Consider the following 26,903-nt stretch of genomic DNA (forward strand, 5'->3'; position numbering starts at 1 on the left):
TGAGTTAACATTCAAAGCTAATATTGATCACCTTTCAAGATGAATACACAAGATCACTGGCTTGAGATTTAAGAGTGATGATGCAACAAAAGTTATTCTGCCTCAGTTTCCCCATCAATGAAATGCAAACATTGGTATTTGCCCCTTTTCAGGAATTTTTGAAAGATCCACAAAGAAGAAGCGCTACTTCAAGAACTACCATCCATATCAATAGAGGAAATTCATTTGAAATCATCCTCAAGGAGCAATGAAAAGGGAATTCAAAAGAATCAGATCATATGTAGAAGTATTAAGCTTTAAAACCAACACAGGATGAATACAGAATCTAACTGAAGTATCAGCAGGGTTCAATATAAAAAATTATCTCTGATTTGGAACACATGCAAATAGCCCAGCTATGAGTGGAGCAGAGACAGAGTGGCTCGGGTGACATAAAAATGTGCGCCAAGAAACTAACATTTCCCTACCTAGGAAGCAACAGGGTAGAATCTTCATTCTGCCATGGGTATCAGGTAAGGATACCAACCCTTGGTACCATCACCCCTAATTTTGCATCACAGAATCATGGAATTGGTCAGCTTGGAAGGGTATGCAGCAGCTCATCTGGTCCACCCACCCTGCTCAAGCAGTGTAATTCTAGTGCACATGGCACAGGGTTGTGTCCAGACGGTTCTTGAGTATCTCCTTTTACGGACACTCCACACCCTCTCTGGGCAATGTGTTCTAGGGCACAGTAAAGAAGTCTTCCTCTTGTTTTTCTGTGTGTCAGTTTCTGCCCACTGCCTCAAGTCCTAGTGCTTGGCATCACCGAGAAGTGCGTGGCTCCATGCTCTTGGCATGCCCCTTTCTGGCAGTTCTGGTGGCCTGCGAGCACCTCAGGCTGGGTGCACCTGGGCTACCGCTGGGGCCACCTGCCACCTCAAGGAGTGGTGGCAGTGGCTTTCGTTACTGTTAATTTCAACCCGATGGAGCCCTCCCTCGCGGCTGGGCAGCCCCAGAGCCTCTCTCTCCCCCGCGGCGCTGCCCCGAGCCCGGCCGGGCCGCAGCAGGCGGGGCAGGGCCGGCGCGGCGCGGCGGCCGCAGGAAGGGGAGGGGAGGCGGCGCGCGGCCGCCGCCATCATGCGGGCGCCGCCGGGGCTGTTGCGGCTGCTGCTGGCGGCGCGGGGGTGGGGGCGCCTGGGCGCTATGTCCCGCTACAGCACGGAACAGCGGGGCCGGCCCAACACGCCCGATTACCGCCTCTACTTTAGTAAGTAGCAGTCCCCGGGCTCCATAAACCCCTTCCTTCCCCGTCCTGCGGGGCGCACGGAGGGGGAGAGGTGGTGACGGCGCTCCCCGCTCCCGCTCCTCGGGTTGGCTGAGGTGTCGCCCCCGAGCCTTCCCACCGCTGCAGGGGAAGAGGAATGTTTTTGTAGAGAATGACGGCGGATCTTGTAGACATCCCGGCTTTTGGAGGGGATGCTGGGCCTGCTCAGCCCCGGCCCAGCCGTGCCCTCGCTCAGCCCCGGAGGACGCCGGGGTGAAGCGCCGCCGTGGTGCCGTGTAGTGGCGGCCTGGCCGCGGGGCTGTGGCACCCCAGGGACAGCCATGAGAGGCTCTGTGGTGTGACAGCGCAGCCTGTCCCCTGCGACCAGGGCAGCTCTCCCTCTCACCAGACACGTCACCGAGGCGGGAGGCTGACATTCAAAAGGTGGGGCTCCGGTCCCGAGCGGGGGCCAGGAAGTGGCAGTGTGAGGGCACGGGCAGTGCTCCAGGAGGCGCCTCGAGAGCCAGCGGGAACTGAGGGTGCGCTGTGTTCAGTCAGTGTGTTACGCATTTTCGTTGTCTTGTTTGTGTGCCAGTTCTATCGCAGTGGGTTTGTACGTTTCTGGTCCATTGACCTACAGTTCACTCTGACGTCTGCTGTTGTGGGAGAAGCGGAGGCAGCGTGTGCCCGCTTGGCAGCACTGCCGGAGCTCCCTTGTGCTCATTCATGGGGCTGCCAGCATAGGAGGGCGTCTAGAGAAAGTCACTTTATTTGGTGGGAATAAACAGCCTACCACTAAACTTTGTTTTATTTGGGAGGAGCATCTAGGAGGTTTCAAGGAGCTGCAAATCAGCTCCAAATCAACTCTTTTTTGCTTAGGTGGTCAAAAGTCCATAGCTAAATGAGGTGTCTTGTCTGCTTTTTCCTTTACTGTGAATAGGGGTGCTAGCAGAGGAGAAATTCCTTGGGATTTGAATTGGTGTTTGCACTATTTTGATGTGATATTTGGACTTGAAAAACTTAAGCATACACTCCCGTGAAATTAGTTTCTAGAGCAGGAGCAAGACTGAGGTGCATATTAGGCCCCCATTATATTAACATTAATTTCTGCTGATTTCAAGATGTGGTGTTTCGTGTTGAGGAACTAGAGCAATTATCCCATCCCTCGCTTACTTTTCGTCAGACTTTGGCCTATTACGTTGGGGAATTGCAGCCATGAAACTCAGTTTATTAGAAATACAGTGCAGTCATGGGGGCAACATTGCTAGAAACCCAGAGGAATTCACTTACCACTGATGGAAATTAGGTTACCCTGGATTTGTTTTTTTTTTTTCTTTTTAATTAGTTAACGGTTGTATATGGCCAGGGAGTAGAAAAGAATGAAAGAATCTTCTCATTCTTGTATAGCTTGTATTGCCAGGTAGAAGCATAGTGTTGAATGCTAAAGCAGTAACTTTGATTCTAATGAATCCTTGTCAAAACAATCAAATTCCTTGTCCTCCATGTATGTACGTACTTGGTATTAAACCTCAGAAAAAGTTTAATCAATGCCCAGTCATAGCATATATATATATTTCTGTATTGTGTGATGTTTAGCAACACCAGTATCTAACGCCATATCCTTAGGTTTGCAATGCTACTTCGTTTTGTCTTTCAGAGAATGCAGATGGTAAATATATTTCCCCATTCCATGACATTCCCCTGTTTGCTGGATCTAAAGAGGTATGTTTTTATGCCTTGAAGCACAATTAATTTCAAAATGCTAATTGTTTTGTTAGTGTTCTCTAGATAAAAGTGCAGGTTTTAAAAGCTTTTTTTTTGGTAATCAATAGAGAAATGTATTGTGCCAGAAAGGACCACTCTAACCCAGACTGATGCCTTATGTAATATAGGCGTGGTGATTACACCAAATATTCTCTGCTGAGTTCAGTAAGTTGCAATGAAACATAATGGTTGCTGTGTATGCAAGCCTAGGTGTCTCTCTTAAGTGTCTTAAGTGTCTGAGGGCAGGAGGAACCCTTACTGTATCATGTGATAATTCTCTGTGTTTAGGGTTTGTGGTTATGTGTGCTTGAATTAATTTTCTACTGTTACTCTTTCTAAATTAGCAGTTTTCTACGCCTGCCGTTAAAAGCATACATTTCATTGTCGTGGATGTACAGCACACACTTGCATAACTTATGGTGTATGTCTTTAATTCCCAAAAGGAGCATTAGAATTGGAAGCCAACAGCAATGCCCAGGAGATAAGTGGTAATGACACCTTTGGAGATTCATAGTGCAGGAGGTGCAGCTGAGCACTGTCACGTCTTGTTAGCCGCTCTCCCTGGGGTTTCATTACAGCAATAATGAAACGGCTGTTTAGTCTGTCACTGATGGGAGAACTGCCAGTCTTTGGTTTAGGCTGAGGTTTGCTTATCACAGGGTGTTTGTGACACAAACAGGCTGGGGGAGTTTTAGTCATTTTCTTGTTTTGTTGCTGAGTCTCTATGGGTAATATGAGTGGTGCAAAAGGTCAGTAGTTTGAACATGTTCAGTTGGAGACTTCTGAACTGATTAATCAATCTCTTGAATTATTAAATCTGAGAGATTAAAAATCTGGATGAAACTTTTTTGATCAGCAGACCCAAGTACCAGTCAGTGGGAGAGGCAGGTCATTCGCAGTGTCATTCGAAGATGCCATTTTCAGTCTGTGCTATTGCTGCAAAAGCAGTGGGCATTTTCATCACATGTTCCCTGGAGGCCTTGCTGTCCCTGCATACAGAGTTAAAAGTTTGGAGGAGTAGGTTATAGCCTGTGATTTTATCAGTAGGTTAAATTAGAGTACAACAGTGTCTGATGTGTGTGGAGACTTCCATTTTGGTGTGTGAATGAGGAAATAGCATTCCACCCAATATAGGGCCTGAAGGGTGAGCAATAAGGGAAGTCATGATTAAGGCCTCTGTTAATTTTGCCTTGTCTGCAAGAGGATGACTTAAGGAGTTGTATGTTAGAGTCTTTCCATCCCCTCATATAAGTTTTGTGGACTTTATGATGGATAAGTCCAGCCTCATTTTTCGTACTGGTTTTATTTATTTTGGATTGATTTTTGTTTTCTTCAACTGAACAGAAGAATGACTGTTTTTAATCAGTTGAGTACAGACCTACATTGCTGCTTAAATTTCTTAGTAGCTGAGAGAAAGTAGATGTGTCCTTGTACATTTTTTATCTTACTTTGTTAATGTCTCAAAGGTTAGAATTTCGCAATGAAACAGAGCTGACTACTTACTTTTAAAATACATAATTGAGGCCTTTGTGCTCACTAAGGGATGTTTCAATTGCATTGCAAAGTACTGTTGCATGTGTTTATGTGAATACAGTGTTGCTCTCTAGTGTTCTTTATACACTTCTTCACTTCACTCTTTCCCTATAGGATAAAGAAATTCCTGCAAAGAGGTCAAAGACTACTGGGTCTGAGGTACAGCTAAGTCTTTTTTCTTGGGTTTTTTTTTTCAACTATTTCCTTCCCAACATCACATTTCTGCAAAGCAAACTTGCTCTCACTGAATATAGTTGACATATCTTCAAATGCAAGTCTTTTAGGAGAAGATTTAAAAGGATTTAATATTCTTCTCTTTGAATGGACCAGAAATGTCAGAATGCCTTTATTCATCAAGATGTTCATAATGGCAAACACTTATGCCAGTCTTTCAAAGGTTTGTTATGACTTTTGTAATGTATACGTGTTATCTTTTTTGCTATTGCGTTCAGAAAAATTTGCAATAAAACCTCTCTTAATGAAATATTCATTATTCTCTGACTGTGGATAATCTTTGGCTTATATACAGAACTTCAGAAGTCCTAAGTATGTTAGGGCAGAAATTATACTGAGTATCTGCTTTTTAGAACTGAGGTTGTTTTCTGTACTCAGCTGGGAAACCCAAAGGGAGAAAAACCACATCTGCTAATGGTTCAGCATTATCCAGCATTGAAGTTAAGGCTAATAGAAGCCTAGAAAACATGGAAGATCTGCTCAGGCTTTTTCTGTGAAACAAGATTTGTTTATGCAAGTGTCTTTTCCAAAATATAACATTTTTAGCTGTGGTTTGCCTGGCATAGGCTCATCTAAAACTTACTAAAAGAATGTGATAGGAAAAAAGTGAGCTACAGTATGCTTTAAGGCCGTGATATGTGTGTGGGCGGCTGTGTGTCCCATCCTTATCTTCTCCTATCTGTTTGGCCAGTCATATTGCAAAACTGTAGGTACCCACTGGATGTGAAAGAACTGTCCTAACTGTCTGGGTTCTCAGTTTTGCAGCCAGTGTGTGGTGCACTGGTGCTTGTGCTGTACAGCAGTCCCCACACAATCCTACACCATGTGTTTCCTCTCCCTTTGCTCTGTGATTTATTCAAGCTACTATGCCTAAGTAATGCTTCTTAGATTTTCTGTAGCTTGATGCCCATTTAGGTTCTGTTTAGTAAATGTAGAATCATGCCTGAAAGAGGAATTATTCAGGAGAAAGAGTATGTGCCAGTGGACTTTTATCAAAAATTGTCTTGCAACATCAATTCTTACTTACAGCTCCTGCTGGCAAGTCAAGTATTCTATGTCTTAGCTGCTTATAAATACTGACTGGTGCAAAGACATTTCGTGCAGCATCTGAAACTGTTCAAAACTGCATTTGTCTGGCTGTGAGAAGCATGGTAGCTTGTTGAAAACCATGTTTCTAGTAGCTTGTGGAAAAGGGGGGCAAAATGCTAGCGAGGATGAGCAGCTCTTGTTTCCGTGGCCAGTGTAGCCTTCAGAGCTGCTTCACATAATTCCTGCTGTGAGACAGCTCTGGACTGTGGGTAAATAGAACTATAGAAAATGAGCAAAGGCAAATGTGCATTTCAATCCTAGCAGGCTTTTGATACAATTAAGCGAACATATGTGCAGGCTGTAAGCTTACCGAACTTGCTTGATCTTTACTTAGATAGTGAATGTGAGAACACCTATTTCATCCTGATCCTTGGGATTTAGGGAGGAGAGAGAAAACAGGAAGATCTTTGTATTTCTTCTTACAGTGGAAAACAATTTCTTCTTAAACTGGTCTCTTCAGCAGCTCTCCTCACCTTGCCAGATGAGAGACTCATCCTTGTGTGCTTGTATGCAGGGAAAGCATAGCTTAATCAGGGAATAAACGGAAAATGAGGAATTTAATGTCATGTACTGATTCCAGAAGACCTTTGAAGCCCTGGACTCCTTGTTCTGGTCTAGGAATGCAAAGGCTGCTCTTGATAAGTGTTACTCGGTTGATCCTTGCACTGAATTTGACCAGAATTCGAAAGTGGTAGTTCTTCTTGCCCTGAAAATGCATCTTCGAAACTTAAGCTTTTGGGGTGGCAGTTGTTTGTTACTCTGGACAAGAGCTTCTAAGACTTAAATTAAATTAAGTTTGTACATTATGCTGAGCTGGTGTTTATCAAATGGCAGTCTAGCTATGGAAAACGAAGATAATTTTGCAAGAGTCTTTTTAGTCAGTCTGATCTACTTTAAATTGTCCTTGGTATCTGATGCCAGAAAAAAAAGCCTCAAAGTAGAGGACTTTCGGCTGTCAATGTTAGTAGGATAGAGAACTCACATCCTACAAGTCTGTGTCAGCTGTTTTGCAGTCTCAGTTTGTAGTTTCTAAGGGAAATACTTTCGTGTTTCTGTATTAACTGTTTTCACTAGTTCAACTGTTTCTTGTAACATTTTAGACCTTCCCAAATCTCAGTTAAATTTAGCTTTGCAGGCACTGCTGACAACTGACCTTTTTGTTTTTGCAGATGGTTTTTGGCTGTTCGAGGACGAGAAAGAAGTTACTTAGAGGTAGAAACTATGCTGAAAGAAGTAGTAGTCAGCTCCAGTCTTGAAATTACTAGCAGCTTACAGTCTGAACTCCTACATTGCCTTAAGCATTGCAAGCACTTTGGAATCCACTCCTGTCTAAATGAATCTCTGTGACAGGTTTCAAAAATTGCACATCTCTGTTTGGAAAAGTGGATGTTTCCACTAGGCTTACAGTCAACACTGTCAGACCCTGACTGTTGAATGTGGTCTTCCTTGTCTGGCAGGAAGAAGGTTTGAAGAGGTCATAATTTTCTTTTCAAGGCAAATGTGATGTGTTGTTCCCTGCTGTAGGAGGGTTTCTTATCTAATTGTCATTGTGTATCTTCGGAAAAGTATTCACATGTGGTGTCATTCAGAGGACCCAGGTGTTCATGAAATACAGTGTTTCATATGTTGGCCCTGGTAGGGAGTCTGTCCAAGCATGTAGAGTTTTATAGTCCTCTAACTTGCAGATATTCACAAAAGCATTCGGAAAAAAAAATAGAAAGAAAGAAGAACAAGGCAGCTTTTGTTTTGTTGCATCCTGGGGATTGCACAGTGCTAGGATGCCCTTGCAGACTTCAGCTGAAATACTTCCATGAGCCAAAAACTTAAAATACAGTCTGATTGATAGATTAGTTAGTCAGGTGAGATTTAAGGGTCATTAGAGCGGTTGTGCAGTCTGCATAGGTGATCTGTGACCTTGTGCTTCCAACACTGTTCAAAGCTGGTGTCAGAGATATCATTTTGTAAAGTTGTATGCTTCATACAAAAGGAGAAACTGTCATCATTTTCCATGCAGAATGGGTGCGCACTTTGTACTGACTTTGTATTCTGCCTTAACTACAGCCTCTGTAACTGTCCTTGGTGATGTTAGACAGTTTTTCAGTATATTTAACCTGGGCTACAGTGTGTCCATTATGTGGTCAGGGATTTGTGTTCCAAATTTTAGGTTATCTCTGAATCTTTCACCCTGATGCTTGAACTTGCCCATGGGTTTGTCCATTAGATGCAGCCTTTCTTTGTGTTCTTACAAATGAATAAATGGTGAGAGTAGAAGTAATCTTCACTCATCGGTCCAGTTAAAATCTACCCAGAGTACTGTTGGTTTACTGAGAAAGTTATGATTTTAATGATTTGATTCAACTCAACTTCAAATAAATGGTTCCTTAAACTTGAGAAAAACGAGATTTCATATTTATCCATGTCAGGGTTGTACACTGTGTAGTTTTGCAGGTGAATGTGTTCCATAACTGGTTTATCAGAGGACAAGCCTGACACCAGTGAGATTCTTGTGTGTAAAGCCTACCTGTACCTACATAGTGTTCATGATTCCCTTTCCAGTGTAACAGGAGGGAAGTACACTGTGAAGAGACTGCAGGCACTCTGCGTTTATGCTGGACATTGCATTCCTCTTTTGCTGTGTGGCATGTTAATTTATATTGGACAAGTTCCACGTTCTCTTTGGTGTCCAGATGTTGCTGGCATCTGGTTTGTTGTTTTAATTGGCAAATACCTAATAGCAAGTGTTACATTGGGAATGCTTATAACATGGCTACTCATTTTATAAGTCCCACTCCATGTATTTTTGGATATATTTAATGACTGTCCATATTTAGCTTCTCTTGGGTTTTTTTTGCTTTTTTTCTTTTCTTTCTTCCTTTTGAACATCACTCTTTGTTCACACAACTGCTAGATTGTAGCTTATTTTTTCATTCTTGTTAGTCCTCAGGTGCATGCTGCCATGTTCAGTTGATGGCTGATGAGAATCCCTGCCATACTGCAAATGACCAGACAGGAAAAGAAAGGAAATGGTAGATGCTTTTTCTTCTCTCTTTCTTCGGGACTCAGAACTTCTCTATGATGAAGAGTCAGCGGCCCTCAAATGCTGCCTCTATTGCTTTTGGAGGTTTTTTTAAGCATTTTACTCTAAAAACTAAGAAAGTAACTGTAAGCTTTAGCATATCTTGTCGTGCATGGGGATGGCAAATTGCAATTTATAGAAATTACTCCATTTCTGCTTCAAATTATCTGAACCTTCAAAGCTGAGCATTAAGGGTTGCAAGCCTTGAGCAAAATCATACCTATTCAAAAGCCTTCCCTCAAATGTATGAAATAAGGGACTTGGAATGACTGGGAAAGAAACTGGTTGAACAAGAAAGAGACAGTTAGGTAAAGAAGAATTGATTTTGAGAGGGATATAGGGCTGTCCAGAAAGGCAAGCATTTGAAAGGTCATGAATATTTTTTTTTCCTTCCAATACTCAGGTTTCTAAGAGCAACCTCAGATCAAAATGAGTTATTTTCTTTAAGAATCTGTGCAGCCAGAACTAGCTGTTTTTTTGACCATTAGCCTTAGAGGAGAAAATGATGAGTAACTGTTTACCTGGGTACAACAGTCTGTATTTTCCTTGCTTTTCTCAATACTTGCTGTGTAAATATGCTGAAGTATTTTTGTATATCTTTTTATCTTTCTGTGTTTTTTTAATTTCAAAAATGAAAAACTCTTCCTGTTTTCTCTGTGAAAGAGAGACATTTTTGCTTGTCTCAGCAAAAACTATATCACGATCCATTAAAAATTATGTTCAGCTGAAATGGAATGCAGGAAGCTACCAAGAAGTGTTAAAGACAACACCCCAGTAAAGCAAACAGTTACAATCTACGTGAGTTCCCATGTAATCTACGTACGGTGTAGTTCTTAGGAAATGAAAGGTATCGTTTAGATGTACTGGCTGTTCCCGCTGATGTAATTTTCTGCTGATTTTCCTATGCAGTTGTAGGAATTAGGAAATGTACTTTTAACTTCCCTGTGTTGAGGAAGTAGATTCCACACCTCCTCTGCCCCCATCACCTCTTCAAGGTATAATACAGTTTAACTACAAATACTTGTCTTGTGTTCGCACTGACCCAAAGTCAAACAAGCTATACAATACCCTGGGTTGGGTGTCTCTCTGGGGTCTTCAGCTCCCTTTCTCTAGCGAGGGATTCTGTCCCTTTTCTGAATTTAGGACACTGTTTCCTCTTCTTTTCTTGCGTGCTCCAAGAATAGTGTCCTGAGGAAACCGTCAGCCGGCAGAGTTGATATGAGGCTGTGTTGGGGGTTAGATTTGGTTTTTTTTCTTCTCACAGAATTTTTTCCCATAAGTTTCCAAGAAGCCTTAATGACTACTTAGTCAGAACAAAAAGGGGTACTTGAGAGATATAGCAGCACGAGGCTACACCTATTGTTTATGAGTCCCTGGGAGTGTCCCTCAGAGGGGAGAGATGATGAGCTTTGGGAAAGGCAAAAAAGACAGATCTGGGGGAGGGGGAGGCACTCTTGCTCTCAGCGCCGAGGAGGACGGTTAGGCTGCCCTCTGCCTCTGCCTCGTCCTGGGAAATCTATCGTCATCTGCTCCTGTACCCGGGAATCCTGAACTCGCTTTCTCCAGCCTCTCCCCCCACCGCCGCTGCTTCTTCGGACCTTTGATGCTCTCCTGCTACTCTGTAGCCCTGCACTGCCCAGCCCTGCCGGGACACCCCTGCTGCTCCAGCTGCCAGCGCAGAGCTCCTCATCTCATCCACCAGCCCGGGACTTTTCCTTCCTTCCAGTTCGGCCTCTCGGAGTCCTGCAGGGGCACCCAGATCAAACTGCTCTGGGCTTTTGTAAAAGAAAGCCCTCAAGGTTCTTGGTTCTGTTTATTATTGATGCTGTAGTTGTTGTTTGTTTGTCGTTTTGTCATATATACTAGTAAAGAACTGTTATTCCTACCCCCATACCTCTGCCTGAAAGCTCCTTTAAATTTTTTTTAATCGGAATAATTTGGAGGGAGGGGATTTGAATTCTCCATCACTAGGGAGATCCTGCCCCTTCCTAGCAGATATCTGTCTTTCAAACCAAGACAGGCTGCCTGGAGGAACTTCTCCTTCTGGCCTGTTGCACGGTCAGTTGACACTCATGGAGTCCCTTCTACATCAGGCACTTGCAGAGCTGGGTTAAATCTGGACTGCAGTGATCTCAGGCAGCCAGTTGACTGCTGTTGTACTAAGGCAGTTAAATGGTAAACTTCGCTAGCAATAGTTTTTGTTTAATGAGAGATCTTCTTTCTGTGATTTGAAGGTGTGTCAAATGGGCCGTTGAAAGACTCTTGCCATTGCTTCAGGGCGTAGAAGTGCTTACTTAGGGGGTTGGTGAGGTGGAATTTTTTATTTTACTGATCTAAGATAAAAAAATCAATTACCAGATGCATTCACCAGCCAAAACTAACCACTGAATGACACATGCATATGGTAATCTGTGAAGACAGGTGGTGTCTAACAGATTTCTGTTTTCAGCTGATGCTGAGACAGTTTTCAGCAAGGTATGGGACACAACTTTCAAACTGTGAGAAAGAATAGGTGCTTGGTCTGCGAAAAAAAGAGTGATGGAAACATTCCTGAGTGATACTTAGTCAAGGAGGAAAACAAGATAGGAAAGAGAAGGAAAAAAAATCTTAAAAAGCTAGGTAGTCTAGTTCTCTTTCAATCTGTCAAAATATCTAGTTTGTGCTCTCCTTTCTATATGAGTGAATCTAGTTTCACCACTCTGAAAATTTGATTGCCCTATAAATAAAACTTTTTATTTTTAAATGTAAACACTGAATGAAGTCATTAATCTTTTGTAAATGTTTATGGCAGCTTAGCATTTGAGAGGATACTTTTGGGGATTTTTTTTGCATACCGATTAATCTGTCAGGCTGTCACATTTCAGACTCTTGACAATTCACATTTGACTGATACCACAAATTATGAGGGCCTGATCTTCAAGCTGTGTTGAATCCAAGTGGTTTTGTTATGTTTATGAGAGTAGCATTTCATTAATTTCAGTCCAGTGTAGTCCAGCTCTGACAGTTGATTTGTTGAAGACCTGGACTAACTGTTGATTAATTAAAAGCTCAAAACCAAGCATAGAGGCTGCTGAAGCCTTTGCATTCCACATGGTCAGGAAAGCACATGGCAGCATCTAAACAACAAAAACACAGGATTGTGGTGGGGAGGAAGATATCCGGTATAATTCTAGTAGTTTGTAAGTTTCTGCGTGTAGCTACTAGTCAGAACAATTATTTGACTTGCTTGGCAGTTCCCTAAGAATTTCTTGTCAGCAGTGGCTTTCATACTGTGCATTTCTCTTTTCCAAGTGTTTCCCAGATGGACGTGCAGACTTTATTTGGCGCTCTTCAAACCTTCTCTTACCTGGTCATGTGTGTATGTTGCTTTATTTGATCTGCTTGCTCAGTGTTGACATTTTTGAACCCTCTTTACTTTTATTTCAATTGTTCAATAAGGCGTGTTTCATGAAACTGAGACTTATCTGAAACCTTTCTCCTTTTTCTCTTTCTTTTTTTTTTTAATCTTTTTTTATTTGACCATGACCTGATTGGGAGAAGTGACTCCATTTAACATGCCATTGATTGCAGTATGGGCACAGTACTTATGGATGGCAAATATAGTTTAAATTTACTGGGAATTGGCTGTCAGTATTGTGCATAGCTTGTGACCTAGTAGAAATGCTGAGTGACAGTTGGGATTTTCCTTTGCTTTCTTGCTTTCCACATTCCAGATTTGTTTGGCAGGAGATGATTGTAGAACCATTGGAATTACTTTGGTCGGACTGTGACATTGACCCCGGTAATGCTGTTTGTTTGTTGCAGCTGTAGGGAACAAGGACCAAAAATAAAAGTATTTAAGGGTTCACTGAAGCCTTGATTGTGGTGTAGTTAAAGAGTCAGTGCAAGTCTTCACTTGGTTCAACTTTGTATTTTTTTCTTACAAATTTCTGCAAAAACTTACTTTTTATTTCCTGACCTGTTGCGATTGCTAATACCAATATGAGTTTTCCTTAGCTGTGAAGAGATGTCTCAGGCAATGTGATATTTTGGGGTTATTGTAGTAGTCTAAAACAGTTTGAAGACACTGCTTGATGGTTTGTTCTTGTTACCCAATTCAGTAATACTCTACTCCTTGGTAGTGCTTAACTCAGCTTCATAAGAAGAAATCTTATGGCAGTTACACAGAATTTTTCTCTTTGGAAAGTGTTGTTTTAATCTCCTCAGTAAGAGGGTGTAGGCAGCTTATTTTTCTTCTAAAAATACGGAAGTTTACATGTTTGTTGTTTTTTTTCCTCTCACATTGCCTTCTTAAAAGACTTTCACTTTATTTCTGTCAGGAAGACGGCTAGTGCAAATGTGTCTATGTCCTTCCTCTGCGATCACTTTTGGATTACTATCAGCTCACTTGAACCAGATTTTTAAAAGTTTTTAAAAAATAGTAAGGCAAAAGATGAGGGCCTGAAAGAAGAAAGGGTTTTTTTTTTGTTTTTTTTTTGTTTTTTTTTTGAGGGGAAAAAAACCCAAAACATTGTCCTTTCCACTGCTTAAGGGAAGCTAATTCTATCCAATAGTGTCGTGGTTGCAAGGGAGGTGAATTTTTTTTCTAGGGGGATGTGGGTAGTCTAATCAGTAATCAGCTTTTCTGCTGGTACCTGGATTGGTCACTCGGAGGTTTGGACACGCCTCTGAGGACACAAAGAGTTAAAAGCAGGAGTCTAGGGGGTTCGGCTTCTTTTGGGTTCTGGTTTTAGCAGTGGAAACATCTCTTCTCCCCTGCTCAGCTCTAGGCTGAGTGGGGGAGGGGGAAGCCACGTGGCCAGGCTCAGGACAACCACGCGGTGGAACTAAAGTAAGCTGGGGCCCGGGGGGAGAAGAGAATGGACAGGACTGGAACTGAGCTGCCCTGTCCAGGATGGAGGGGTGGAAAACTGTGGAAGTGCCTTCTGTGTGTGCTCACCCCCCTCCACTCCCCCCAAACTCCGGGAGGAAGTGCCGAGCCACGTGAGATTTGCTGAGCCTGAGAGTGCCTTAGCCTGCAGCACTCTGCCGAGAAAAAACTGTTAACCCTTGCTTAGCAGAAAGAAACTTTTTTTAGACATTGATTCTCATGACTGGTAGTTTTGGAAAGAGAGAAGCGGCCTGGGACCGAAATGATAAAGCATGATTGGAAGGAACCCGATAGAAGAATGAGAGGAGTAGCCTTCTGAGCTAAACTTCTCTTGCATAATATCAGCCATAGACTGAACTTAAGTCTCTTTTGAACATAAACTGCATTTTTGAGTAGATACAGCTGCCCTTGCTTTTGCTACAGTGACTGGCACTTGAAGAGTAGAGCGAGCAGAGAAGAGAGGGGGAAGGTAAAGTGGCGCCCTCTGCCCTCAGGGCAGACCTGCTCCTGGAACCCCGGCCCCTGGGTAAAAAAGGGGAGAGCTCGGCATGCAAGTATCCTTAAAAGAGCCCTGTATGTAGTTTTGGCCTATGAGACAACAGTGAGAGCGCTGGACATAAGAAAAAGAGAGAGTCACCCGACTTCTCTAGGCGGTGCCACGGGTGACATAGGAACACATAAAGAGTAGACCTGTGTGTTCTGGAGAACAGTCTGTGGTGCCAGAGAGACTCCTCTCTCCCTTGCTGAATTGAAGATTAGTTTTTTTTGAGTAGTGATTGTTTGATCTAAAACCCAAAGGTTAGTCTAAGAAAAGTGATAGGTGGGGAGGTAGAGACTGAGAGAAGAAATGTTCTAAGAAGTTTTTATTTCTGTTTCTGTGTGTGTTTAAGAGTATTTCTGTCCCTGTTCTTATGTAATTAATAAAGTTTTAGTGAGTTTTTTTTGTTTTCAAGATTTAAGCCTGCTCTGCTCTGTTCCTGATCACATCCCACAGAAGTTGTTAGAGAAAAAACATATATTCATAAGTACATTAACATCTAGCCAGTACCAACCCATGACAAATAGAAACATTCAGTCCTCTTTGACTAATAGGCTGAACCACTGCCTCGTGGCAAACCATTCCATGGACATCCTGAACATTTTGTGAAGGGTAATACTGACATGGGAACAGAAATATTAGGTGTATTTCCATTGCTTCTTGTTATCCCTATTCTTAAAGGGGTGAGGTGGTGAAAGGCTGAACCACAGAGGTTGAACTAAAGGAACTGTACAAATAAAAGTGTGTGTAACACAGAAATTATGATGTTGCTGCTGAATGCACAGGAGAGAATTTGTGTTACTATAAAATACTAATTGCCAAGTGGAATTTATTTTCAGTTTTGTCACTATTTTTTTGTTTTAGGTCCTGTTTAATATGATTGTAGAAGTGCCTCGTTGGACTAACGCAAAAATGGAGGTAATTAAGAAAAATACCTTGATTATCTAGGTATTTGTGGAAGTTATGACAATGCAGTGGCTTCCAGTAGGACGAGTATAATCACAGTTTGGATTGCTCTTTGCACATTAAAATGTTCTCTGTTAAAAAATTGGTTTGAAGTTGGTGCATACACTTTCCTTGCAATTATAAAAAGTGTTGAGCTTCTAATTGTTTTCTTGGTGGAAACAGGAAAAGCAGGTGGGCCCTGCTTCTTGACAGCCCTCTGACTGCAGAGTGCAGCATATCTGCAGCAGAGTCCTGGAGTACTGACTTTTAGGATGTATTCCAGTGTTTAGACTAACTCTTGCTTGCTTATAGAGCATTCCACTCAGATGATTTAATTCATCATTTATACTGTATAGTGTGCTAGGCCAAATCCCAACAAATGGAGTTGCAACTAAAAGAGCATTTCCTTATGACCAAAAAAAAAAAAAAAAAACCAAAAACTTGGGGACCTCACTGACTGAAAGTATGAACTCCTGCAGGGAGATACTTCACAAGTAGTAAAATCATCTAAAGTGTCTGTGAAACAACAGATCTCACCAGGAAATGTCCTGTCTTCCTTAACATTTGTATTATTTTTAGGGATGCTTCCCAGATGCTTTTAAGGAAGTTTGTGGTTGAGCTATTAAATCTTTTAGTTCTTGAAAATAATACCAAAGAATCTCCTTAGCCTGTTATCTGAGAATTTTTTCTCCTTTCCCTGATGATAGAGCTGTGTTTGCCATCACAGCTGTTCCTCTTCAAGCGGGGCTACCTCAGATATTTACCCTTTGCTTTAAGCTCATGGCTTATTGTGGCAGCTGAGTTCTCTTTTGCAGAGGATCCCTTTGACAGTGCTACTTGAACTCTGCCTGAAGCTCAGATTGGTCTCCCTCTGCTTCTTTCAGCACATTATGTCAAAGGTAGAAAAGTGTGTCCTGTTAGGTGTAGAAATCATTAATTTTAGACTTTTGGGTTTGATGGAGGAGACTAGGTGTAATTCCCTAATATTTAACTTTTAATGTCCTTAAAATTTGCTGCATCAGTCATCCTGGCAGTCCTTCAGTCCAGACCATGGTAAGCTGCTAATGTCTGCTGTTACCAGGTCTTGTCTGCTGGTCTCACATGTGATGGAGACTGCAGGACATTAAGCCTTGCATTAGGATGAATATAAACCACTGTTACATTTCCTACAACAGATCTCCTGCTCATCACCTTGTTATATTTCTGTTCTTCCCTTGCTGCTCTCAGTTACTCCTCTTTGTCCCAGTTCCCATGAACTAAACACATTGCTGAGCTTCATTCACTTCTGTCAGTGTCCCAGGTGGCATAGGTGAGCTCTTTACTGTTAGGTTATGACCAGAAGCAGGTGGAATCCGGTGTGAAGCCAGAAATGTGTGAACCTTCCTCTTGGTTCTTGGGGGAGGTTTACTTTTGGAATGAGTACATACTATTGACAGGTTAGTGTGGTTTGAAAAGGTGGAATTTCTTTGGGAATGACTTTGGTGATGGTGCTGCAGATAAAGGATAGAGATATAAAATGAACGTGGACCGAGGGCAGCGTGCTTGTGCAGGGAAGCTATGCACCACTTGGGTGTAATCACTTGAGCCTGTAACAGATGTTTTGCAACTCAGATGAGTGTTTGTAAGCAAGAGCCAAGCTAACATGGTTTGGACTGTGGTGTGGAGTGTCAAGGGGTGGTTACATTGTGAATTAGCTGTGGTGGGTAACTCAGGCAGTGGCTATATGTGTGTGGTTTGTGTATGGGCTTTGGGAGAGGATGTTACTGTTCAGCTGTGGTTCAGCTCTTCTGTCAGTGCTTCTCTAGGAATAAGAATGCCCTCTTCGAATGGTAGCTTAACTTGTTCCAAATCTGCATTAACTTGGCATCTAGTGACTATGAGGAACTTGTGCTTGTGGAAATGCATTTGTATGCTGGGAGGTGATGGAAAGAAGGGGTGTTTGCAATTGGAGAGCAAGGAGCAGAGGGCAAGAACATGAAATATTTCCTCCGCGGCTGTCACAGCCCCTGTTGTTGGAAGATGTGCCACCATTTGCATGTCTGTTGGACTTGTATAAAGTGCAAGAGCTTCTGACTTAAGTTCCTTTCAGTTTTTATGTTTGCCCATGACAGTCTCCTTAGAAATTTATTACTTTCTCTTCTAGATTCATTTTTTCTTGCATACTTTACAGCATTATTTAATACCTTAATAAGCTGCTTTTTGAATATGACCCTTGAGATTCAGAGTGAGGCTATCGTACTTTTAATAATCCTCAAACCACAAGCATGTGCTGTCAGATGGATCTTCCTCACTGGTTGTGTATGGAATGAATTGCATTCCATTTTAACATTCTCCTTCTCTCTCTCCCTCTCCCCACTTCCCCTGCCTTTTTTCACGTTCTGCTTAGATTGCCACTGAGGAGCCGTTGAATCCCATTAAACACGATATAAAGAAAGGCAAGCTTCGATATGTGGCAAATATCTTTCCTCACAAGGGTTATATATGGAATTATGGTGCCCTCCCACAGGTAACATTTTTGTTATAATGGTGAAAGTTTTCTGTCTTCAGTGTAAATTGCCTTGTAAATCTTGGATACTGCCTGAATGCAAATCAGCTGCAAGAGGGGTGATTCTCTTTGATACATTTGTAAATCAGGATTTTTTTGTGTTGAACTTTATTGTGTCCATAAATTTTGACCAGAATTTGGGTGTGGGAGTAAATATGAGCTGTGTTTTCAGGAAGGAGTTAAATGATCAAGCAGTCTCAAATCTTTAGTCTGTGTCTCTGTACTGTAGTGACAGAATTAAACTGTCATGGTCTGCCATTCAAGAATACTTTGTCAAGTAGACCTTTTCAGCTTGAACAAGGCATTTATTTAAAACTCATTTAGGATTTTCAAGTACTGCAGCTTAATTTTAACTGGGATTTCTTAATATCTTTAACAAAAAGGAACACAAGGGCTGTTCTTTTTTAGATTAAACATCAACTGCCTCCCTTTAACTTTCCTCTGAACTGTGAGACTTTACTGATCATGACACATTCAAAATTTGAGCCTTGAAAAAACCCAACTAATGGCTGAGATTTTGAGTATAATGAAAAGTTAAAAAATTTTCATTTCTGTGAATGGCACTTTAGACTTCACTCAGTACTGAGGAATTTGATGGAGCTTGAAAAGAGTAGTGTATTTTCTTTGCACTTAACTGTAAAAGCAGTGGAAGTTGAGTCTCAAAAATCTGCTTACATGTTTCATCTCCGGAGAGGAGATACTATGCAGATGCTTGGATATACCAGTCAGCAGTGCCAGTAGACAGAGTTTCCAAGCAGGTATAGTTGGAGACAAACAGTTCCATTTAAAGTTTTGAAAGTCATATGTTCCTTATTGTAAAGCCAGAATTATTTGAAAATGTGACTGTTTTCCTGCACAAAGTGCATTATTTTGGACTTAGAATATTTTCCTCAGGAGAAATGTTTGGCATGCCTTGTTACCTTGTGAGCTGGGGAGGGCTGAACATAATTACCATTTTTATTTTTTAGTTATTAGACTATTTGCTGTCATAGCAGAAGTTGCTGTGTGGTCCAGAGAACAATACTATTCCTTCCTTCTAACCTAGAGGTGAAGAGGTGTGACTGGGCAGAAAAGAAGTACTGGGATAATGCAGCCCTAAATAAAAAGCATTTTGGAAGGACAAGACACAGTCTTAAGCTGTGCCAGGAGTAGTTTAGCCTAGACATTAGAAAAAAAATTTTGCAGAAAGACTAATCAGGCACTGGAATGGGCTGCCCAGGGAGGTGGTGGACTCACTGTCTCTGGAGATAGTGTCCTCTAAAAAGAAGATTGGATGTGGCACTCAGTGCCATGGTTTAGTTGATGAGGTGGTGTTGGGTTGGACTCGATGATCTCTAAGGTCTTTTCCAACCTAGTTGATTCTGTGAGGAGTACTGGAAAAATATATAGTAAGTTTAAATTCTCTTTTGATTCCACTTCAGCAATTTTTTGATAATGATTCTACTACTTAAATACCTGAGCATATTCTTTTCACCATTTTGCCTTCCAGTATCAGCCAAGTTCTCAAGAACAAGTTTGAGGTGGAATTACGATCATGGACAGCAGGAGTAGAGCTCCTTGGAAAAGAAAGTTTTATATAATCTTTTCAACAAGACTTAATCAGGCTCACAATTATTAACAGAAAAGCTTCTTAACTGTAGAATGAGTTAGTCATTACTTGCCAGTAAAAGTAAAAACAAGTACCTGTGTAGTAATGAAGTTATACTGACGTGGCTAGGGTTCCTTGCTTGTACAGTGCTCAGAGCAGGGGTTTAAACTTGCCTCTTTGGTCTTAAACACTTAGCTGTCCTTTGGAATGTACATGTCTCAAAATACTCTGCAATACTACACACCTAAACCTAAAGTCTTTAAAAAGCTTATTGGGTGCTGACAAATCTATTCATAGGAGTGTAGGAGTTAACTCAAGCTTAGATGTTTTAGAAAGCAACTTATGTTAACATCATCATATTTAACAAGTATGACAAAATGTAATTGTAAGATGTCCTAACTTGATACCACTATCACTAGTAACTAAAAAAATGAGTATTTAGGGTCCTCTGATACCTTAATAGTTGCAATTGGGTGAAGTGTATACGTTGAGTCATTGACATAGGAAAAGCATGTCCTCATGATACTTGTCCTTAGTGTGAGTTACTCAGTGTCAGTCCACTGGCTGTTTGTTCTTTCTTCTTCCATTGAGCAAACCTATTCTCAGAAAGCTGATGTTTTTATTGTTGCTTTTGCTAATCTGTGTAATTTACTGGTAAGATGAGTTGTAATTGCAATTCAGCTGATAACTGATGGTTCTCTTTCCTCTGGCAGACCTGGGAAGATCCAAACCATACGGATAACAGTACAGGATGTTGTGGGGATAATGATCCCATTGACGTTTGTGAAATAGGTTCGAAGGTTGGTATTTATCAGGATTAACTTAATTTATCAAGGTTAACTTAATAATTTGGTAGCAACTTTTGAAAGAGAAGCCCAGACGGAAAACAAGAAAAGATGTGTTAATAATGTTACGGACTGACAAAAGTATCAGTAGAGTATCTAAGGAGAGAATAGGTAAGGAAGTGGTGGATTTTTTAAAAGGAGGGGGAAAGTAGGATTTGATAAAGTGTTTGTACTGATTAAAAGGGAAAATAAAAACATCCTGAAGTTGTGGACTGTGGCTGGACAGTAAGTTTTGAGTTAAGGAGGTGCAGGTTAAGATTTTTGAGGGAGGAAAAGATTTACTTGTTTTTTCCCTGTTAGCAGTATTGGAGGTAGGAATAGGTTGCTGAAAGGTGAGGAAATATGACAGCATCATGCACATTAGAATTACAAAGTTAGACCCACAAAGCAGGTAGGTTTCAGTTTACTCATGGGTGCAAACAGAAGTAGATCCTCTTTTCTAGAGAAGACAGGAACCTGCTGCAGTGTTGCAGAGTTATCAGTCGTGGAGTGGATGGATGGATGGAAAAGAGGTGCAGCAAACACCATTAATAGGTCTAAATGAAAGGTTTAGCTCTCTGAAAGAAAATTCTACATATCTAGAGGAATGGAGCAATGCTGTGTATCAGAAATGGGGTTATGAAATGGATGAGTTTGAAAGAGGGATCTCTTAGGATATTTAGATAAGGGGAAATTTAATAGGTGACCTCAGTGAAAATGGCTTTATTAGGGGTAAGAAACCTAAATATTAATTTCAAGGGATCCAGAAAGAGTTAAAGAGGAAATGTTAGCTGGCAGGGAGAAAGTTCTAAAGAAAATGCAAAATCTGTTGTGTTGGTATTTCTAGGGGAGTGCTATGTGTTTATATGTGTATATTTGAGTCGAGAGGAAGGAATAGCAAGACAGAAATTAGGACCCTGAGTTCAGAAAGTAGAGAGTCAAGGGACAGGAAGATGTTAAAAAATGAGTATGAGACACATCTGACTTGCAGTTTGGAGGGAAGACCAAGAAAGTGTGGGGGAACTAGGGTAAAAGGGAAGGAAAAAAATTAGCTACTTGTCTACTTAAATTAATGCTTACTGGAGATTTGACGATTGGATAATAGTAATGATGGGAGAAAGGCTAGAAATACTATAGAGATGTATACTGAGTCTGCAGATCTATCTTGAAATTCTGCTACTGCCTGCTGGTCAAAAATGTAAAACTGTTTTTTTTGAAAGGTAAAAGAGAAATTCTATATGTTGTTTTCCAAATCTTTATGGTCTTACATTATGTTTCAGATTCATTCTTCTGGTGAGATTGTTCAGGTGAAAGTCTTGGGTGTTTTAGCTCTTGTTGATGAAGGAGAGACAGATTGGAAGATAATTGCCATCAGTGCAGATGACCCAGAAGCTCAGAAAATCCATGGCAAGTATCTTCGTCTTTCTTAATGCAGCTGTGTCAGAAACGTGCACAGCAGAATGGTACCTGAGTTTAGGCCACCCAGGATAAGAAGAGACAGACAGTGGAAAGGCAAGACTTTTCTTTTTGTTGTTGTTGTTGTTCAGCTCACGTGCTTCTTTCAAGGAGGGCATATTCGCTTTCATACTAAACTTCTGAAATGGTTTGCTTGGACTTCCAAGAGGACATGTCATGCAGAAAGTGTTACGACTTCTGAAGCACAACTGCCTTAGAAAGTGACCTCCAATAACTACAGTCTTATCTCGTGTGTAATAGTGCATATTTACCCACTTACATTATGTAGCACACTACCATCTTCCTTTTTGAAACCATTTGTTCGTTTTATATTTGCAGGTGTTGCATTCTGAAAAGGCTGTACATTTCCAGTGTCTTGCCACTTTTAAAAGGATTGCTTCTAGAATTTGTTGCTTAGTATGAATAATTAGGTTTCACCTTTTAGCTTGAAAATTTGCGAAGTAACCTGCAAATGCAGCTCACCCTAGTCAGCCTTGATGATGACTAGCTGTGCAGGGGGAAATATCCTACTCAGACTTGTCCTCCCTGTGATCGTCATTCTGCAATCCAAATGAAACTTGAATACTGAAGTGTGTCCATATGAATAGCATATGAGGTGTAATGCGGGTTGCAGATGTGTTAAAACTGCAGGAATGTGGATAAATGGAGGTTTGCTTCCTCAATGGAATATTACTGGGAATCATGAGAATTAAGTGACAATGTTCATCTAAAAGTGATTGTTAGGAGACCAAAAACCATATGTACCATCAGGTATATAGGAGAGCCTGCTCTTTACTGGTAAGAGAGCACCAAGGTGCAGAGTGGCCTTTCTGTAGAAATAGAGCAATCCGGTAGCTTTTTAAGGAAGTATTTTTCTCAGCTGTTGAGTTTTTTCATGCTTTCTGAATGTCACTGGACTAGCCCTTCATTCTCAGTTTTCTTGCAGGTTACTTTCACATGGAGAATACTTGATTTGTGGGGAAAGAAGGGGAGAAGAGGAGATGAGGAAAAGGAAACTCTTGGGTTGATGCTGATTAAAATCATTGGGCAGATGAATTACTGCATAGTGTTTATGACTCTTTTACTACTTTGGCAGTTAGAGATTAAGAAGTTCAGCTTAAGGAAAGAGTAAGTAATAGTTAGCTGTTAATATCAGTATCAATTTAAACCACTCTGTAATGTGCAGTAAAATGCAATGTAAGTGTCAGTAGTTAAAAGTGAATAGCACTTCATTTCTAGACACTGTTCTGCTTAAAGACTTACCTTTTCTCCCTAGCAATTTCTGAAAGAATGTGGTCAGAAAAATGACTGAGAGTACAGAAGGAGTTCACTAAATTGGGGCAAAACTGTGGCAGTTTATTCCAATATTATTTATAAATTGGGCTTAACTGTCTGTATTTGAAAGCTTGCTCTGGTTTTTTAAAGAAGTGGAAGGAATAGGCAAACCATTGCCTGTAGTTGATTCCTTTGTGCATCCTTTCTTACCGGGGAATATGTGCAAAACTTGTAGAACTGTCCTGAGATTCAGAGAAGTGTAGAAATATTTATCCAGTTTAATATGATTTCCCTTTGGGATTGCAGTTGCAGCCCAAGATTTAAAAAAGAAAGAAAAGGGAGAGGAAAAAAAGCCCCCATCTGCTTTCAGAGAATATGACTGGCTTGCAGTGTTTAACAGCAATCATTCTTTGGTCTGAAAACAAACAAATCTGTCAGAGCAGGCAGTACAGTATGTCCTTTTGTACTTGTTTTCCCCCCTTCCCAAAGTTGTTAATTATTTCAGCATAAAGGGATGGCAGCTATGGATAAAACCAGTCTCCCCCTCTGTAATTGATGTGCTGCTGTGTTACGGAGGTGGACTCCTGGGGAAGATGAGGATAAGTGTTGCCTTCTAATATTGTCCAGTCACTTCTGTATCGTTTGTTAAACATTTCCGACTGCATTGAGAATCATTACATCTGTTTTCAGCTCAGTATGTGCAGAACCCCCAGTGAACATTTGGAAAAGATAATTCCAAGACACCACAGCAGTGATTACTTGCAAACCCCGTCCTGAGCCCGCTCCATGTCTCTTTAAGCACACCCCAGGTACCTGGAGTATTCTCCTGGGATTGTGATTGTTCTCATAAGTGCAGTTGATTTTTTGAGACTTCACAGAACTCAAGACTGAGAAGTCACAACTTCTGAGTGTTTCTCATTGTTTATTCATAGCACTCCACTGCACTATGTCCTGCAGGCATTTATTGATAAATACTGTTTTAAATTGGAAACCCTGCCTAGAACTCTCTCTTTCACACAGAGCAGTGAGAAACTCTTGTTTATAGTGACAATGCCCAGGAATGATAGGCCATACTTAGCACTGTGTTGAAGTGGCAGCTGTGTCATCAGTAGGAATGGCAGTGTCTTTTTGGACTCTTTGTAAGGTAATCTGAAATAAAAGCACTTAATTCTGGTGAGCATGGGGACAGTCTCTCACCAAATACAAGCTGAATGTCAGATGCAGACATCTATGTGAGAAAGTTCCTTTTATACTACAATTAGACATCTTCAGATTTATCTATTTCAATAAGATCTGTCTTTGTGGCTGTTGTGTTTCTGCTCAGGCAGTTGCTAGGCAGGTGGCCATTAGTGGACCAGTGGAGCAACTTCAGACCAAGCGACTTGGAGAAAGGACCTAAAAGCTCCTTGCAGACTGAAACACTAAAACTTGGTGTTTAGTGTTGGCCTGATTGTTTTCTTTATTTTGTTGTTGTTGTTGCTTTTTGTTTGTTGCACTTTTTTTGTAAAATAGGCAGGAGGAGAACTAAATTCTTGGAGTAGAAAGGTTGCTTGTCAGCTTATCTCATAGTTTGGATTGAATTTAATGTATTAGATTTCACTTGGGTATTTGATCAGATTCGGGGTCAGAGAGGATGAGTGATACTTCTGTGCTGTGATTTGGTCAAATGTATGTGGCCTCTTCATATTGGTCAAGAAATTTTAAAAATCACTGGCAGTGGATGCAGGAATTGTGTTTGAAGCAGCTTATGAAGTCTGACTTTCAGAAGGTCATCTTGTGCTTCTTCAGCAAATTGGACTAATCATGTATGCTGGATGGCATTTTGGAGGTGATTTACTGGCCTGGAATCTTAGCAGCCATTTGTGCTGCCGTTGCTCACTGGAAGGATGCCAGGATCTATTCAACAGCAGTTGGTGATGTCTGCTGGCTTTATTGTGCTGCCATTTGCTGGCACTGGTGTAGTTAACTGTGCCGTGTTGCCGTGCTACTTTTGTAATACACACTTCAAGATAGGGTTTAGTGATCAAACCCTAAATGGTAAAACTAAGGCATATTGTGTATTTTGTACCATATATTGTTACAGATCTGAGTGTATTTATTCACAGAGAAGCAGCAGAGGCCCAGAAGACTTCTGTTGTGGATTTGTGTAGGCAGTCAATATAAAGAAATTAATTAACTGTATCAAGGCTCCCCTCCTATCCCCTGCACAAAATACACCAAATGCCTTTATATGGAATGTAGCTTCTGCTTCCTGTAAATGTTTATAAGATGTTATTAAAAACATATGTCCTCTCTTCTCACAGACCTTGTTTAGAAAGCTTGCTGCAAACATGTTGTTTTAGCTCTGCTTGCAAGAAGCAGCATCTGTTGTACTAAAAATGGTAGTTTTGTACAAATGCTTTTGTTGCTCTCTTCTGTAAAGGCAGCTAGTATTGATATCTGCATTCATGTTGGCACACTCCCTTGACAGAGAGCTAGCAGCAGTTCTTGGTGCCAGCCTCTAGAGATTTTCCATATGGACACTGAACTGCAACCCTTAATGTGATCTGCTGTCTCTTTTTAACCCTTGGTGCTTAACTTTGGTGCCCAGAAAAATTGACTTATGGTTGTATACAGGCAGTATAGCAAAATTCCCACTTAGAGCCCTGTGGGGATATGCTGATAACATTCCTGTGGGAGCTTGAGCTGCTTTGCCGCTTTGAGCAGGGCTTGGTAGCAGAGAAGAAACTTTTTTGGGCCATGTACATGCTTGCTGCTCCCAAACCTGCCCCTTTTAACATCAGTGTAAGTACATAGTTCTAAGGGAAGATAAGCAGTCAAGGTCAAAAAAGAGTGTCTTAACAGTGTTTACTGCAGAAAAGACATCTAAATTGTTTGCTTATTTAAAAATCATTATAATTTGAATTTATCTTCTGTAGATATTAGTGTAACAAATTATCATACTGCTTATTGTGGGGTTTTTTTCTACCTTTCTTTGCTTACTTTTCTATTTACTGAGTGTTGTTTTTCTCCTTTCCCCTCTGATATCCCAAAGAGGCTGTTTAAATTTCAGTGGAAGGCAAACTGTCTTTTACATTTTTCTGTGGTAACTTTTAATGAACTGAAGAGGTGGCTGTTGAGTGAGTGATGCAAGAACTGCTGTTTTCCTTCTATTTTGTGTTACATGCTGACTCGACAGCAACAGGATTGATTCCTTTTTGGGGTTTGTTTTGTTGTATTGTTGCACTTTTTTCTTCTGCTTGCCACCAACTTCCATTGTAATACTGATGTTCTGGAGTTGTTTTTTTTTTTTTTTAATCAAGCTTTTGAATTTCACTTGATTTTCTATAGCTGTCCTTTATAAGTAAAGAGTAGTGAAGTGAAGCGTAGGGATGAAGTAGAATGACTTGCAAGGAATCCAGGAAATAAAAGCAACTAATGCCCCCTTTCTTTAGTCCTCAAACCTAGAATATACAGCATCCATATAATGCTGTAGTATAATTGTGTTTAGTCATTTTCCTTAGGCAGGGTATTTTCCAGTAGGGAGAGTGTGAAATTCAGGGAGATAATTCTATCCATGAGGGTAAAATCTATAACAAAAGGAGAAAATGAAAGTCTATCCCAAAGCCTGTCCTAATATTTGAGTCCTTCAAATAAGTATAAATAAAATGTATAAATTAGGGACAACAGATGGAGAAAAGTACCAAGTGCCAGTTAGTAGACTGTAAAGCACTTTTGGTGAACAGTTTTTATGGGAGTAGGAGACAAATAACCAAGTAGGGGGTGTGGAGAAACAGTTAGGAGAGACTTTTGCTGTAACAGGAAGCAGAAAAAAGGAGCAGCAGTGTGAGAAAGTATGCTTGAATTTAAGTAGTGTCTGGAGATGGAGGTCTGGAGTTTGTCCACTGCTGGGAGCTAAGGAAGTTGCTGCAGTACCCTGGT

General features: G+C 41.0%; 1 protein-coding gene across 2 annotated transcripts in view; it reads left to right on the top strand.

Moving 5' to 3' along the window:
• Positions 1-1,080: 1,080 nt before the first annotated feature.
• PPA2 (inorganic pyrophosphatase 2) overlaps positions 1,081-26,903 on the top strand; it is a 36,720-nt gene continuing 10,897 nt past the window's right edge. Inside the window, exons 1-7 of one of the 2 annotated variants that reach the window (XM_063422415.1) lie at positions 1,081-1,249; positions 2,904-2,968; positions 4,658-4,702; positions 15,215-15,268; positions 17,682-17,801; positions 20,142-20,228; positions 21,533-21,659. In XM_063422415.1, the coding sequence (XP_063278485.1) occupies positions 1,120-1,249; positions 2,904-2,968; positions 4,658-4,702; positions 15,215-15,268; positions 17,682-17,801; positions 20,142-20,228; positions 21,533-21,659 (628 nt within the window). In that variant the 5' untranslated portion in view covers positions 1,081-1,119. The remainder of the gene's footprint in view (positions 1,250-2,903; positions 2,969-4,657; positions 4,703-15,214; positions 15,269-17,681; positions 17,802-20,141; positions 20,229-21,532; positions 21,660-26,903) is intronic. The other variant, XM_063422414.1, reaches the window with a different exon arrangement.

The sequence above is a fragment of the Prinia subflava genome, chromosome Z (genome assembly GCF_021018805.1).
Source record: "Prinia subflava isolate CZ2003 ecotype Zambia chromosome Z, Cam_Psub_1.2, whole genome shotgun sequence".
NCBI classification, from domain to species: domain Eukaryota; kingdom Metazoa; phylum Chordata; class Aves; order Passeriformes; family Cisticolidae; genus Prinia; species Prinia subflava.